Source organism: Carlito syrichta, unplaced genomic scaffold (assembly GCF_000164805.1).
Source record: "Carlito syrichta isolate Samal-C Ts95f unplaced genomic scaffold, Tarsius_syrichta-2.0.1 Scaffold307249, whole genome shotgun sequence".
Lineage (NCBI taxonomy): Eukaryota > Metazoa > Chordata > Mammalia > Primates > Tarsiidae > Carlito > Carlito syrichta.
The window spans coordinates 171039-186380 of NW_007251345.1; the positions used below are offsets into that span (position 1 = coordinate 171039).

Sequence of the window (15342 nt, forward strand, 5' to 3'; positions counted from 1 at the left end):
TAACATCTGTGCCAGGATTATAGCATTGTGATTTAAATTTTAAGTTCCAGTTGTTTATTTTTGTTAAAAAAGAAGTGATTGACTTTTGTATATTAACCTTGTATCCTTAATTGTGCTGTAATGGCTTATTTGTTTCAGGAAGGGTTTGTTTTGTTTTGTTTTAATTATATGTTCAAAGACAGTTTTATTCCTTCCCAAACTTGACTTAATTTTGACTTTGATTATTTTATTGGAATTTTGTAATGACACCTAAGAAAATTAAAAACAGTGACCACAGTTCCTCCTGGTTGAGTTTACAAATCATACTTTCCTTATCATGTAAACATTCTCTTGTTAAGTTTTTTTTTGTTTGCTTTTGGGTTTTTTTTGAGTTGGAGTCTCACTCTGTCGCCCAGACTGGAGGGCAGTGGTCACTCCCGGCCATTGCAGCCTCAACCTGCTGTGCTCCGGCGATCCCTCCGCCTCAGGCTTCCGAATAGCCAGAATTACAGACATGTGCTACCATGCCCGGCTGATTTTTTGATTTATTGTAGAGATGAGGTCTCGCCAAGTTGCCCAGGCGAGTCTCGAACCCGCAGACTCAGGCATTCCACTCACCTCAGCCTCCCAAAGCGCAGGATTACAGGCTGAGCCACCGAGCCCGGCTCTCTTGTTAAGTTTTAAAGTGAACTTGCATATGAATAACAATAAATTTATGGAATAGGTTTATAAATATAAAATATAAAAACTAAAAGGGGAAATATAAAAACTGAAAGAGGCAGAAGTCATATGTTTTTAAGGTTTACATTCATTTCTTTTCCTTGCAGGATTATTTTAAGTTTTAATAAGTAGGAAAGATCAAAAGTAAACTCTATTTGCCCTTTACTGAAAACCGTAATAAAAGTAAATTCCAGACTGCCTTTGAGTATTGAATATTATTAAAATTTATTTTCTTATAGGATTTTAGAGTCTAATTGAGAAAACACACACTGAACATTTTTGCCTTTAATTTTTTATTTTAATTTTTTCTCACAGCAACCTGAGGGAACTGGTATGATAGATGAAGAGTTCACTGTCGCAAGGCTCTACATTAGCAAAATGAAGTCAGAAGTAAAAACAATGGTGAAACGTTGCAAACAGTTAGAAAGCACACAGACTGAGAGCAACAAAAAAATGGAAGAAAATGAAAAGGAGTTAGCAGCATGTCAGCTTCGTATCTCTCAAGTATGTTACAGAACAAAGTTGTATAAATTTTACATATATAAAAGTTCCAGAAAAATGAGCTTATATGGGTTATCTTGAGTAACAAAATAAAAAAATAGTTTAGTCCATTATTGTTCCTAGCCCGGCTGCAGTATAATAACTTGAATAATTTAACTGGGTTATTGAATAATTTGACTGGGTTATACATGTTAACTGCTAACATGTATATGGGTTACATACATAAATTTACCAAAAAGATGTAATTGATGGTGACTAGTGAAAAAATTCCAGGGGGCCAGTTTTCTGGCTTTGGCAACTGAGTTAATGGGACCATTCACTAAGATAGGAATTTCACCCTTGTAACATTAGGTAGAGATAAATGTGAGTAGTGCTTTGTGTTTCATTCTTCAGTGCCTTAGTTTACAAATCACACTCATAGCCATTTAATTTGTTAAATTCTTTAACATTTTAAATCTGGTCCCTGAACATTTTAGGTTTAACTACCTTCAAATTTATTACACATTTAGATGTATCCGTAAAACTTGTTTACTTTCAAATAGTTTTAACAATATGTGTGCATAAGATATTTTTTCCACTTCATATCAGTATGTTTCTTCCAAAAGCATGAAGCCAAAATCAAATCATTGACTGAATACCTTCAAAATGTGGAGCAAAAGAAAAGACAGTTGGAGGAATCTGTTGATTCCCTCAATGAAGAACTAGTTCAGCTTCGAGCACAAGGTATTAGCTTCTAACTTTATAATTATAGTCATTCTCATTTTAGTATAATGATAGTAAGCATTCACACTGATAGAAATTACTAGGAATGGTAAACATATCATACACTTTAATACACATATTTTTTAAGATGGTATTTGAATATAGAAATGGCCAATCTGGGAATTTCTTACAAAGTTATGCAGTTGTGTGTATGTGTATAAATCTTAACATAGGAGACTTAGAAGCAATTTCATTTTGCTGCTATGCCATTAACCCATCTGTTCTTGGATTAGGGAAAGAAAATACGTGAAAGAATCCATAATATCAACACAGCAGATAGAACTAAGTGTACTAGTCAGCATGTCATTGAGCTTGGAGAGCAAGATTTTCTATGTGACATTTGGATAATTTAAATCGAGTACTGCTAAGGAACATTCTTTTCATAAAATTTTTACTCCTTGGTTTATATGAGGAACTGTAAGACTTATTTCGCTCTTCTGTTTTCTCTTGCTACCCAGAGAAAGTCCATGAAATGGAAAAGGAGCACTTAAATAAGGTTCAGACTGCAAATGAAGTTAAGGCAAGTTTGTTGTTACATTGGATTCTAATGGCTTTAATCCTTCATTATTAGTGTTGATTATTCTGACTTAAAGCATGCTTTTCCTCTCAAAATTTTAGCAAGCTGTTGAACAGCAGATCCAAAGCCACAGAGAAACTCATCAAAAACAAATCAGTAGTTTGAGAGATGAAGTAGAAGCAAAAGAAAAACTTATTACTAATCTTCAAGAGTAAGCATTATACTTTTACCTTTGATATTAACAACTGAGAAAGATTGACTATTTAGACAGGAAGAAATAATAGGTTACTAATGGACAGTATGTCCTTATTGGAAACCTAGAGTCTTGTGCCTATAATCCCAGCCCCTCAGAGGATGAGAGGAAGGTTTACTTGAGTCCAGGAGTTCAAGACCAGCCTAGGCAACACAGCAAGATTCATCTCTACAACAAAACAAAAAATAAAGGACTTTCTTATTTATGAGTAAAACTTCTAAGTTCCAGGTTAAATTTTTTAAAAATTGTCTTAGGTTTTTTTTTTTTTTAATCTAAATATTCAATAAAAAGGAAAAAAATCCTCAAATGAAGCACATTATTGCAAATAGATACCATAGTCTCCTTCAGATTATTTGCTTAACTTTTGTATACACACACACACACACACACACACACACACACACACACACACACACACACACACACACACAAACTGAGAAACACTTCGTTAGAAATTATGGGTTATCAGGCAGGCTTGGTGGCTCAGCCTGTAATCCCAGCACTTTGGGAGACTGAGGTGAGTGGATTGCCTGAGCCCGCGGGTTCAAGACCCACCTGGGCAACCTGGCGAGACCTCATCTCTACAATAAATCACAAATTAGCCGGGCGTGGTAGCGCGTGCCTGTAGTTCCAGCTACTTGGAAGGCTGAGGCGGAAGGATCTCCAGAACCTAGCAGGTCGAGGCTGTGGTGGCCAGAAGCGAGCCACTGCACTCCAGTCTGGGTGACAGAGTGAGACTCCAACTCAACAACAAAAAAAGATGTGGGTTTTAACAGTTTTTTTTTTAAACAGAATTTGTCTTCTTTGTTTATCTAGTTGTTTCTCTACTTCTGTAACCATGTTTCTCTACTTCCATAAAACTATGTGTGCATGCATAGAATTGATAGAAATTGAAGTCTACGATGATTTGAGTTGCAACCAGAGGAGAGGGAAGAAAATGATGATGAAATTTGGGTCATGGTCTTACTATTAATACCTAATGGAAGTTGAGATAAGGATTCAAAACAGTGAAAGACTGCAAAATAAAATAATGATTTCAAACCAAAATAAGAAAAATATGTTGGCCGGGCTTGATGGCTCAGCCTGTAATCCCAGCACTTTGGGAGGCCAAGGCAAGTAGATTGCCTGAGCCCACAGGTTTGAGACCAGCCTGGACAACTTGGTGAGACCTTGACTCGACAATAAATAAAAAATTAGCAAGGCACGGTAGTGTTCGCCTATAGTTCCAGCTACCTGGAAGGCTGAGACGAACGATTGCCGGAGCCCAGCAGGTTGATGCTGGGGTGACTGTGAGTGTGCCACGGCCCTCCAACCGGGGCGAAAGGAAAGGAAAAATAAATATGTGACTCCACATAGCTAGGTCCCCTCTCTCTTTTCCCTCAAGGGGGACAGAATAGCAAAGGCCTTGAGTGTTTAAAACAGGTTATAGTATTTAAGAGTTTGAAAAATTTTAATGACGACATTCAGAAAACCATGATGTTGATGTTGTGTTACGTTTTTTGTCAGCCAAAACCAGAAAATGATGCTAGAACAGGAACGTCTAAGAGTAGAACATGAGAAGTTGAAAGCTACAGATCAAGAAAAGAGCAGAAAACTACATGAACTTACGTGAGTAACTGTTTTAATTAAAGTTTAAAAATAAAAACTAAATGAGGATTGTAGGCATTACCCTTGGATATATCAAGTGGATAGATATTTTACTTTGTATGGGCTAAAAGATGTCTTTCTTAAGTCCTCTGAGTTGATTTGACTATAATATAAAAAAACTTGAAATACACACTTGTACTTATTGAAAACAAGGTCTTCTATTTCAGTGGTGATCAAGATCTAGATTCCTGTTTATCAACCTGCTTGCTGTTTCTGTGTTACTACTATGTTATTTCAGGATCCAGCATAAAAATGAACCTAAAACATTACATTAAGTACTTTAGAAGATTTCAGGATCTGTCACAAAATTTTTGCCAAATTGATCTTTCATAAAATAATATTAATTATTTTAGCCTTACCTTTTTGAGCAGAGGTTTTTCACTGTTTATTTTTTCTCAGTTATTGAATCAATATTCAGTGTCCTAGAGTCTGAGCCAGATAGAAACCTGATGATTGTAATTTTTCACATACCTTGAATTTGTTAAGACAATTTGAAATGAACTGTTAATTATTAGCAATTAGACCATTAGGACCAGTTAATCTCTTCCATTGCTATGTGAGGAGGTTTGTTTTTTGTTTTTGTTTTTCTTGTAATAAACTGTAGATTTAGAAGATACAGATTTAGATTTAGATTTAGGCATATACAAATTTCTTGAGGCTAGATACTGTAGCTCACTTCTGTAATCCCAGCACTTTGGGAGGCCAAGGCAAGAATATTGTTAGAGGCCAGGAGTTCAAGACCAGCCTGGCAAACCTAGCAAGACACTCAATCTGTATATATAAAATAAATTTTATGAATAAATAAATAAAATTTCGTGAGAGACAACATGGATAAGCGTTTAAAAAATAGCATCTTTAATTTATTTAAATCTAAAAAATGATCCTTTCAACTAAGTACAACTAGGATTTTATGGAATCAAAATTGAAAATACATAATATATATTCTTCTACCGTTAGGGTTATGCAGGATAGACGAGAACAAGCAAGACAAGACTTGAAAGGTTTGGAAGAGACAGTGGTAAGAAAAACATGAAAATAAATAAAATTGGGAAGCATTTTGTGGGATTTTTCCCCCCACCCTGATTGTCTTACATTTGTACTCTGAATTCCAAAAATATTGCTGTTCTAAATTCAAGGCAAAAGAACTTCAGACTTTACACAACCTGCGCAAGCTCTTTGTTCAGGACCTGGCTACCAGAGTTAAAAAGGTAATATAACTGTACTGAAGTGGGTATTTGTATAAATAGTGCTTACTGTGTGTAATTCTTTGTATTCATAAGTGAAATAATTTTACATTGCTGTGTCAACTTTCATATAATTAAGCTTAGAATTTTTTTCATCTTTAAATTTTTATGTAGTATTCATTAACCTTCTTTTCTCAGAGTGCAGAGATTGATTCTGATGACACTGGAGGCAGTGCTGCTCAGAAGCAGAAAATTTCCTTTCTTGAAAATAATCTTGAACAGCTCACTAAAGTGCACAAACAGGTAATCGAGTCTATTTTGTGGTAGCTGCAGCACTGTAAGAATAAAAACTTGAGGAAAGAGTCCTAAGGAATTTTCATACCCTGAGCTATCTATTTTATCAAAAAATTATATAAAGATACTACTAGTAACTTTTTTAGGGGAGTTAATATTTTTAACAACTTTATTCTTAAAAGAGGCAGTATATACTTATTTTCTCTTTAGAATTTCAGGACTCTTGAGTTTTCTTAACTTATTTGTGGTAATTTTTAAATCTCTGATAGGCAAGTCTTTCCAGTTAAAACATGATCTTGGGCTGGGTGTGGTGGCTCACGTCTGTAATCCCAGCACTTTGGAAGGTTGAGTCAAGAGGATCACCTGAGCTCAGCAGGTCAAGGCTGCAGTAGCCATGAGAGTGCCACTGCACTCCAGCCTGGCCAACAGAGTGAGACTCTGGCTCAAAAAAAGATCTTTTTTGGGGGGGAGATCTTTTTATACTTAATTCTCCGGTGTATAAAATATGTAATGAGCCAGTTGGTATTTTAAAATGATAATAATGCTGCTCACTGTGGGTTTTTTGGCTTAATTTTTATTGTAACTTGATATATGATTTAGATTACTAGTAGAAAAGTTTCTTGCCATACTCAATTGTTAAATCTTTGTTACTGTAAACATGATATTTTCATCTAGGTTAAGGTTCGAGACAGTTTAGCTCTTATTGTCTTAGTGTTTACTTGTGCACTTACTATATCTTAAGGGATGCTTATTTCACCAGATTAGTTATCTTACTGAAGAAACGTAGCATTGTATTGTAATTTATTGCCTAGTGGGGAGAACAGTCCCCTGCTAAAAAATTAAATGAAATAGATCTTTGTGAGAATTATTTGTGTATATGTATGGATATATGTATTCCCTGCATGTTGCTGCCTAAAGTAGCTAAATGGAAAACCTTAATATAAAATGTACTTCTATTTTTTTTCTAAGGAGCAGTCATGAAATGCTCATACTTTTTTCAGATCATCTTACTAAAGCCAGAATCCTTGTTTTCTTTGTGTACCTTTAGTTGGTACGTGACAATGCAGACCTTCGCTGCGAACTTCCTAAGTTGGAAAAGCGTCTTCGAGCTACTGCTGAAAGAGTGAAAGCTTTGGAGTCAGCGCTGAAAGAAGCCAAAGAAAATGCATCTCGTGATCGCAAACGCTATCAGCAAGAAGTAGATCGCATCAAAGAAGCAGTCAGGTCAAAGAATATGGCCAGAAGAGGCCATTCTGCACAGATTGGTTAGTAGAACACCTTAAAGCCTTCAAAATTTTACTTAGTTCGAAATGCTTTAATTTAGCTGAAAACATAATCTGAATTTTATAATGTGTTGTCATGGTGTGTCTGTCTTTCTCTTTTAACTTACCAAAGAGTGACACTGTTGGGAAAGAAAAAAATTGAGGGATGATACATTAACAGGACAAGAAGATAAGAACTGGAGACGCACACAAGAATGGTCAGGGATAGGAGACACTAGATAGAACAGTATTATTAAAGCAGAGAGAGTTACAAGAAAATAATCAGAAATTATTTCATGCTTCAGACTAATCATTGGTGCAGAAAAAAGATTTTTAAGAAGCTGAGAATTGTACAGGCCTTGGAGAGAAGGATGTAACTTAAAAGAAAAAGAAAGAAACAAAAAGCAAAGAAAAGCAAAACATTTAGAATTTGTTGTGAATAAAGAGACTTAAGCAGTCAGTATAGTAAGGTGTTAAGCTTTATTTTAAAGTCATCTGTATTTTTCCTGTCAGCTAAACCTATTCGTCCCGGGCAACACCCAGCGGCTTCTCCAACTCATCCAAGTGCAATTCGTGGAGGAGGTGCATTTGTTCAGAACAGCCAGCCAGTGGCAGTGCGAGGTGGAGGAGGCAAACAAGTGTAAACGTACACACACCCACAGGTTTGTAGTTTATATCTGGCTTTTCATAGCTATATTTCAAAAAGGTGAGCCATTGGTTGTTAAATAGGTTTATAGATTTTTTTCAGTTCTCACATAGGTTTTTTTTTTTAACTTAAATTGATTGTGAAAGTAATTTAGCATGGTTTCTTCTAATCATTTTTGTCGTTCAGATCATGTTATCCTAATTTTTCTTCTTAATTGTTTTTTTTTGTTGTTGTTGAGCTGGAGTCTCACTCTGTCGCCCAGACTGGAGTGCAGTGGCCGCTCCTGGCCACCGCAGCCTCGACCTGCTGGGCTCCGAAGCTGATCCTTCCACCTCAGCCTTCCAACTAGCCGGAATTACAGGCATGTGCTACCACGCCTGGCTGATTTTTTGATTTATTGTAGTGATGAGGTCTCGCTGCCCAGGCGGGTCTCGAACCTGCGAGCTCAGGCAATCCACTCACCTCAGCCTCCCAAAGGCGCGGGATTACAGGCTGAACCACCGAGCCCGGCCTTCTTGATTGTTTTTAACCCTGACATGTTGTATTATTTCTAATAGCTCTTGGTAATTTTTTCTGATATATCATGGTTTATATGGACATTTAATTATGTTTATGTGTGTTAATTTATCCCGTTTGAAATTTTCCAAAACTGAAACTTCTATATGTGAAATTTAAAACAGCTTTTTGTACTTTTCTTATCTTTTACATTATTTCCAGAAGTGGAATTACTGTGAACATTTTTAAGGCTCTTGCTGCATATTAACATATTGCTTTCTAGAAAGACTATACCAAATTGCATATTAGTTAGGGTTACTGTTTATTTTGTTATATCCTTGCCAGCATTGAATGTTAGTCGTTATTAAGCTTAGTTTTTTTGTTTGTTTTGAGTCAGGGTTTCACTCTGTCACCCAGGCTGGAGTGCAGTGGCACGATCACAGCTCACTGCAGCCTCTATCTCCTAGGCTCAGACGATCTTCCCTTCTCAGCCTCTGGGACTTTAGGCATGTGCCACTACACCCAGCTAACTTTTTTCATTTTTTTGTAGAGATGAGGTCTCCCTATGTTGCCCAGGCTGATCTTGAATTCCTGGCCTCAAGTGATCCTTCCACCTCAGCCTCCCAAAGTGCTGGGATTACAGGCGTGAGTTACCATGCCCAGCCTAAGCTTCTAATTTAATCGGCCAAAAAGAGCGACTTTTACTGATTTATCATTAAAGTTGTATTTTTTATTATATATATATATATATATATATATATATATTTTTTTTTTATTTTTTTTTTTTTTTTTTTTGAGTTGGAGTCTCACTCTGCCACCCAGACTGGAGTGCAGGGGCCCCTCCCGGCCACCGCAGCCTCGACCTACTGGGCTCCGGCGATTCTTCCGCCTCAGCCTTCCAAGTAGCCAGAATTACAGGTGCGCACTACCATGCCCTGCTGATTTTTTGATTTATTGTAGAGATGAGGTCTCACTGCCCAGGCGGGTCTCGAACCCGCGGGCTCAGGCAATCCACTCACCTCAGCCTCCCAAGGGCGCGGGATTACAGGCTGAGCCACCGAGCCCGGCTTATTATGTATGTTTAATGGTCCATTTGTACTTCCTTTTTTATAAGTTCTCTGTCTTTTTTTTCATTTACCTATTGTGAGCACTTTTCTAACAGATTTATGGGTTTTATTTTTTTTATAGTTATACAAGTAATATCTCTTTTAGGGGAATTTTTAGAAATCATAAATTAGAAGATAAATATTTAGAGATATTACCAAGATAATCTTTCTGTACATACAACTTTTAAATTTAAAAGTTTAAGCTGCTGATAACTATTCTAATAACATTCTATACCTGTTCTACATATGTCTAATTTGTAGCTTGCTTTTTAAACTCAGCAATATATTTTGAACATTTTCTTAATTAATAGCTGCCTAATATTTCATCATGAGACAAAGACTCTGATATTAAACCTTCAGTGTAGGTGCTTTGGAAATGAAAAATAATAAATAATTATTAAATGGTTAACTGTTAATTGTTTCTGACAAATACTAAAGCCAGTTAATTTAATCTTTCTTGTTTTTACTTTGACATTTTGCCTAGTATTGGCTCTAAATTTGAGTAGAGAATTAATCAATATTGTGGACTCATATTTCTTACAATTTAATATAATAGTTTGATCACACAGTATAGGATTTTGAAAGAGTGAGTGAAAGGAACATGGACTATAGGGTTTCATCCAAATGCCAATTCTGACTTTTCTACTTTTTAAAACTTGAACAAGTAACTTTTTAAACAGTTTTTCATTTTGACGTCTTTTTAAATGGTTCAGCATAAAAATAAATTATGGATGTATGGCCTAATTGTTTAATGGTTCTCTAAAACGTAACAATTTTCTACATAGCCACAATAATATCACACCTAACAAAATGATGTTTTTTGTTTTTGGGGGGTTTTTTTGAGTTGGAGTCTCACTCTGTCGCCCTGGCTGGATTGCAGTGGCACGCTCACGGCCACTCCAGTGTCAACCTGCTGGTCTCAGGCAATCCTTCCAAGAAGCCAGAACCACAGGCATGCACTACCATGCCCAGCTAATTTTTTTGATTTATTGTAGAGATGAGGTCCCATCAAGACTGCCCAGGTTGTTCTCGAACTGGTGGATTCAGGGAATTCTCTTGCCTCAGCCTCCCAATGTGCTGGGATTACAGGCTTGAGCCACTGCACCTGGCCAGTGATATTTTTAAAATTATTTAATACCAATCCATATTCAGTTTCTCCATTTTTTTTTTTAAGAAATGTCCTGTACAGCTGATTTGTCTAAATCAGGGTATGATCTAGGACTGCTGTTTGCATTTGGTTTTATCCCTTAAGTCCCTTTTAATCTAGAATAATAACCACCCTTTTTAATGACACTGACCATCTTCTGGATGTGTCTGATTGTTCTTATGTGCCAGTCGCCTTGTTCCTCTATCCCTTGTGATTTCAATACTGCATGTTGAAAGGTAGATCAAAAGCACTGATTAGATTTAGCTCACACATTCTTTTTTTTTTTTTTTTTTTTTGAGTTGGAGTCTCACTGTCACCCAGACTGGAGTGCAGTGGCCGCTCCCAGCCACTGCAGCCTCGACCTGCTGGCCTCCGGCGATCCTTCTGCCTCAGCCTTCCGAGTAACTGGAATTACAGGCACATGCTACCACGCCCAGCTAGTTTTTGATTTATTCTAGAGACGAGGTCTCGCCAAGTTGCCCGGGCAGGTCTCAAACCCGCGGGCTCATGCAATCCACTCACCTCGGCCTCCCAAAGTGCTAGGATTACAGACTGAGCCACCGAGCCCAGCCTGTTTTCTTAACAATTAGAGATAGTCTCTGTGTTTTTCCCCTTTGGACTCATAACTTTTAAAACCCTTTCATTAGTAAAAATGAAAATCATTGAGAATTATATGAGTTAAGTTGTTACCTAGCACATAGTATTCAAAAATAGATGCAAGCTGCCTCTTCTTACCTTTCTGGAAGGGGGAGCTAGGCAAGGAGATTTTCAGAGTATAAATAAAGACAAAAGTTTGTTCTTTTTGTGTATTTTTTCCACACTAAAATTCATATTTAAGCTTTGAGCTTATATCTCATTGACAGAAAAGAAAGATCCCAGTAGAGTGACAGCAGTTTAACACATGAGGGAGATAGCTAACCCAGCCAAACTAGGTTACGTTTTGTTTTGAGACGGAGTCTCTCTCTCTCTGTTGCCCAGGCTAGAGTACAGTGGTATAATCATAGCTTGCTGCAGTCCCAATAGTGGTTCTTTGTTTTTGTTTTTTTATATCCCTCCTAAATCATGATTGGGGAGTATATGATATACTTAAGTGATAAATTAAGTTAAATACTTGACAAGTAAATTTTTAAATGTTAGGAAAAACACTTCAGAACACTGGATTTATTTTTGGAAAGGAAAATGTGTAAATAATACTGATATCCTTAGTTTCCAGTTTTATATGGCTAGTCTTCAGTGGCTTGCATAATTCTTTTGAGTTTTTTAAATGTGTAAATAGGCAGCTTAATACAAGGATGGCTCAAAGTGTAACAACTACTTGCTTATTTCACTGTGGCTTTTCCTGCCGTATGCACCTCTTATTTATCCCTATTCCTCCATGCCTCTACCTCTCCTCTCTTTTTTTAAGGCTTCCATGTAGTGTAACGGCTAGTTGCTATTCACTGGTCCTTGGATTAAGAGTGTCACTGACCACTGTTTGCTAGTTAAAAGATTAGCCACCTTTTTCTTAAAAAAAAAATAGTTCATATGTCTGCTCGCCCATAGCTTTATTGGGGAGAGTAAAAACAGATGAAGAATTGGCACCTTTTTAGTCATTGTACTGCTCATAAACAGATCTAGTTAGGAGGTAAATAAAAAGAGAATAAATCACATTTTTTAATATTGCTATCTTTTTATTAGGAGGAAAGGAGTCACAGCTTTTGTCTAAAATGTTTATAAACTATTGGCATATTTTATTTCCTTGTTTCTTTTTTACAATTACCTCAAACATGAGTTCTATAAAACTAAACATTTTCTCTCTATGTCTTCTCCCATTTTTCAGGTGTTGAAAAGTCATTGAAGTATGAAGAGGACATGGTATCAAAAAGTCATTCTGTGACTATAACCTCTACTTCCTTGGGATTGTAGAATTATAATTTTTTTTAATGTATAAATTATACCTGGCCTGTACAGCTGTTTCCTACCTACTCTTCTTGTAAACTCTGCTGCTTCCCAACACAACTAGAGTGCAATTTTGGCATCTTAGGAGAGGAAAATGACAGTTTACAACTGTGGCCCTATTTATTACACAGTTTGTCTTTCATGTCTTAAATTTAGTCTTTACCGTGCCAAGCTAACTGTACCTTATAGGACTGTGCTTTTTGTGTTTGTTTCTTTATGTATGTTTATTTTTTTAATCTGTTTAAATTACCTAGCTGCTACTGCTTCTTCTTTTCCTATTAAAATGTCTTCCTGTTTTTAGGAAAAATAGAACATTTAGGTTAAATGTCTTAAATTTTACCACTTAACAACACTACATGCCCACAAAATATATCAGGTCAGTACTGTATTTTAAAATTCCTTGAAAAGATATCAGGGTTAAAATTATTTGTATCATTTCTGAAGTTTGCTTCTAAAAACTACTGTGTGAGCACTGAAACCTTACAAATGCCCAGTGAGGCATTTGAGACTGAGCAGAGGCTACTTAATTGTTATCTCATGAAATGCCTGTTGCTGAGTTGTTTTGAATAGAAATATTTTACAATATCAAAAGCAGCTCTCAGTTTATAAGAAAGTTTGGGAAAGGAATTATACTTTCTCCTTCCTGATTCTATATTCAACATAGCTTGATAGAATGAAAAAATACCCTGCTTCATTCTGGTGAGCTTGCTAGCTAATATAAGAAATGGACAGATATTAATTTGTCATCTTAAGTATAGTGAAATTAATTAAAGTATTATAGGACTAAACATAATTTTATATTGTTTGTACTTTATTGGCTGGTCTAAATTTATAGCCTATGGAAATTAAGAAAAAGTGAAGAAAAAGTTCAGATACATGGTGAATTTTAAAAATAGGTAAATTTTGGAATGAAATCCTTGGGGTATTTTTAATCAGCTACATTAAATCATACACTATAATTTATTTCTTATTTGATCTAGAAATAGTAAATTGTTTGCAAGTCACTAATAATCCTCAAATATTTTGTTGGCTATAGTCCATAATTTTATAATGAGTACCAAGTGTATACCTATTTTTGCCACTTTTCCTGCAGTTTATTTTAGGAAACTATGAAAGTAATAGGGAAAGAGATTTCCAACATTTGTTACATCAGTGGTGGGAGGTGACTGCAACTGTATTAGCAGAAATTCACAGAGAATGGGGATTTAAGGTATTCAATCAGTAGAGAAACTTGGAAAGTTCTGTGTTAGGATCTGGCTGGCAGAAATAACTTTTTGAAAAAGTTTTATACACAGATATTTGTATTATTGAATTTGGAGCCATAGTCAGAAGACTTAGATCATAATTGGCTTATTTTTCTATTTCCTTAACTATTGTAATTTCCACTTTTATAATAATTTTGATTTAAAAGATAAATTTATTTATTTATTTTTTTAACAGTCAAAAACCTTTGCTCTTGTAGTCTGCAACCTCTAAAATGATTGTGTTGCTTTTAGGATTGATCAAAAGAAACACTCCAAAAATTGAGATGAAACTTTGGTGCAGCAAGATATAAGTAACAGAGTTAACAAAAAGAAAGTGCTATAGCCTCTTCATGACAATAGATTTCTAAGTGCAGAAACATTTATATTGTTTTCAAATGAAAACTAACTTCTTTGGCAATATTCATAAGTGAAGCAGATTTTTTTTCTCTTTTGTCTGAATGTTAGTTTCCTTCCTATAAGATATATCATGGGTATTGGTGCTCTGTAACAATGAGTTGTAACTAGCATGTGGTTAAGAATACATAATGTTCGTTTTTAAAAATATCTTAGTGGTTCTTTTCTATTTGTAATTTCAAACTTTCATAAAGTGTACCAAGAATTTCATAAATTGATTTCAGCGAACTGCTCTTTTTGCTGTGGTAGGTCATTAAACACAGCAGTTACTCTTAGAAATGAAAATTTCTGAACATCTAGAACATTGACACTTATTTCCATTTGCAGTGTCTTTTTGACTGGCTATATTAATGTTCCTCTGAGTATTGATAAATGGTTCACAAGAGAAACTCAATGAAATAAGGATAATATTTATTCATGTGATCAATTAAATTATTTGCCTAACTTAAGAAAAACTACTGTGCATAACTCTCAATTTGTGCTTAACTCAATTTGACATGAGGTGACAGAAGAGAGTCTTGAGTCTACCTGTGGAATATGTTGGTTTATTTTCAGTGCTTGAAGATACATTCAAAGATAACCTGGTTTGGGAAGACGCCATATAATTTTAAGTTAACCTGCATGCTGTAAATGTGTTTATGTTTAAATAAAGAGGAAAATTTTTTTGAAATGTAATGATTTTCTTAAAACTTAACCAGTGAAATAGTAGGTTGATTTTACATGACTGAGTGGCCTTCTGGCTTGACAGAATAGTGACTCATATGTCATTATACTTATGTATATTTGGTTTCCTAATATTTTGTTTGCAGCCTTTTGGACACAGGAATTAAATATGTAGGCTGAAGAGCTAGAAATGAAGTACCAGTCTCACCTGTGTTAATTTTCTCTGGACTACATTGTTCATCTGAGTGTGATCATTTTATTAACCAATATAAAAATACTGTTAAAGTTTTATTTTTCAGATACTCCTTCAATGGTCATTCAGGTCTAGCTGGAAAATAACTTTAAAAAAGACTGTTCCTGGCCAGCCTCGGTGGCTTAGCTCAGCCTGTAATCCTAGCACTTTGGGAGGCCAAGGTGAATGGATTGCCTGAACTCATGGGTTCAAGACCAGCCTGGACAATTTGGCAATATCTTGTCTCTGCAATAAATCAAAAATTAGCTGGGTGTGGTAGCATGCGCCTATAGTTCTGGCTACTTGAAAGACTGAGGTGGAAGGATTCCCAGAGCCCA

The 15342-nt window shown here is 35.7% G+C and overlaps 1 protein-coding gene across 1 annotated transcript in view; it reads left to right on the forward strand.

Annotated features, from left to right (window-relative positions):
* KIF5B (kinesin family member 5B) overlaps window positions 1-14967 on the forward strand; it is a 48051-nt gene extending 33084 nt beyond the window's left edge. The window contains exons 16-26 of the mRNA XM_008064256.1: window positions 1015-1203; window positions 1806-1923; window positions 2421-2482; window positions 2581-2690; window positions 4239-4340; window positions 5337-5397; window positions 5516-5587; window positions 5762-5866; window positions 6906-7122; window positions 7633-7781; window positions 12333-14967. Of these exons, the coding sequence (XP_008062447.1) occupies window positions 1015-1203; window positions 1806-1923; window positions 2421-2482; window positions 2581-2690; window positions 4239-4340; window positions 5337-5397; window positions 5516-5587; window positions 5762-5866; window positions 6906-7122; window positions 7633-7763 (1167 nt within the window). The 3' untranslated portion in view covers window positions 7764-7781; window positions 12333-14967. The remainder of the gene's footprint in view (window positions 1-1014; window positions 1204-1805; window positions 1924-2420; window positions 2483-2580; window positions 2691-4238; window positions 4341-5336; window positions 5398-5515; window positions 5588-5761; window positions 5867-6905; window positions 7123-7632; window positions 7782-12332) is intronic.
* The last annotated feature ends 375 nt before the right edge of the window (window positions 14968-15342 follow it).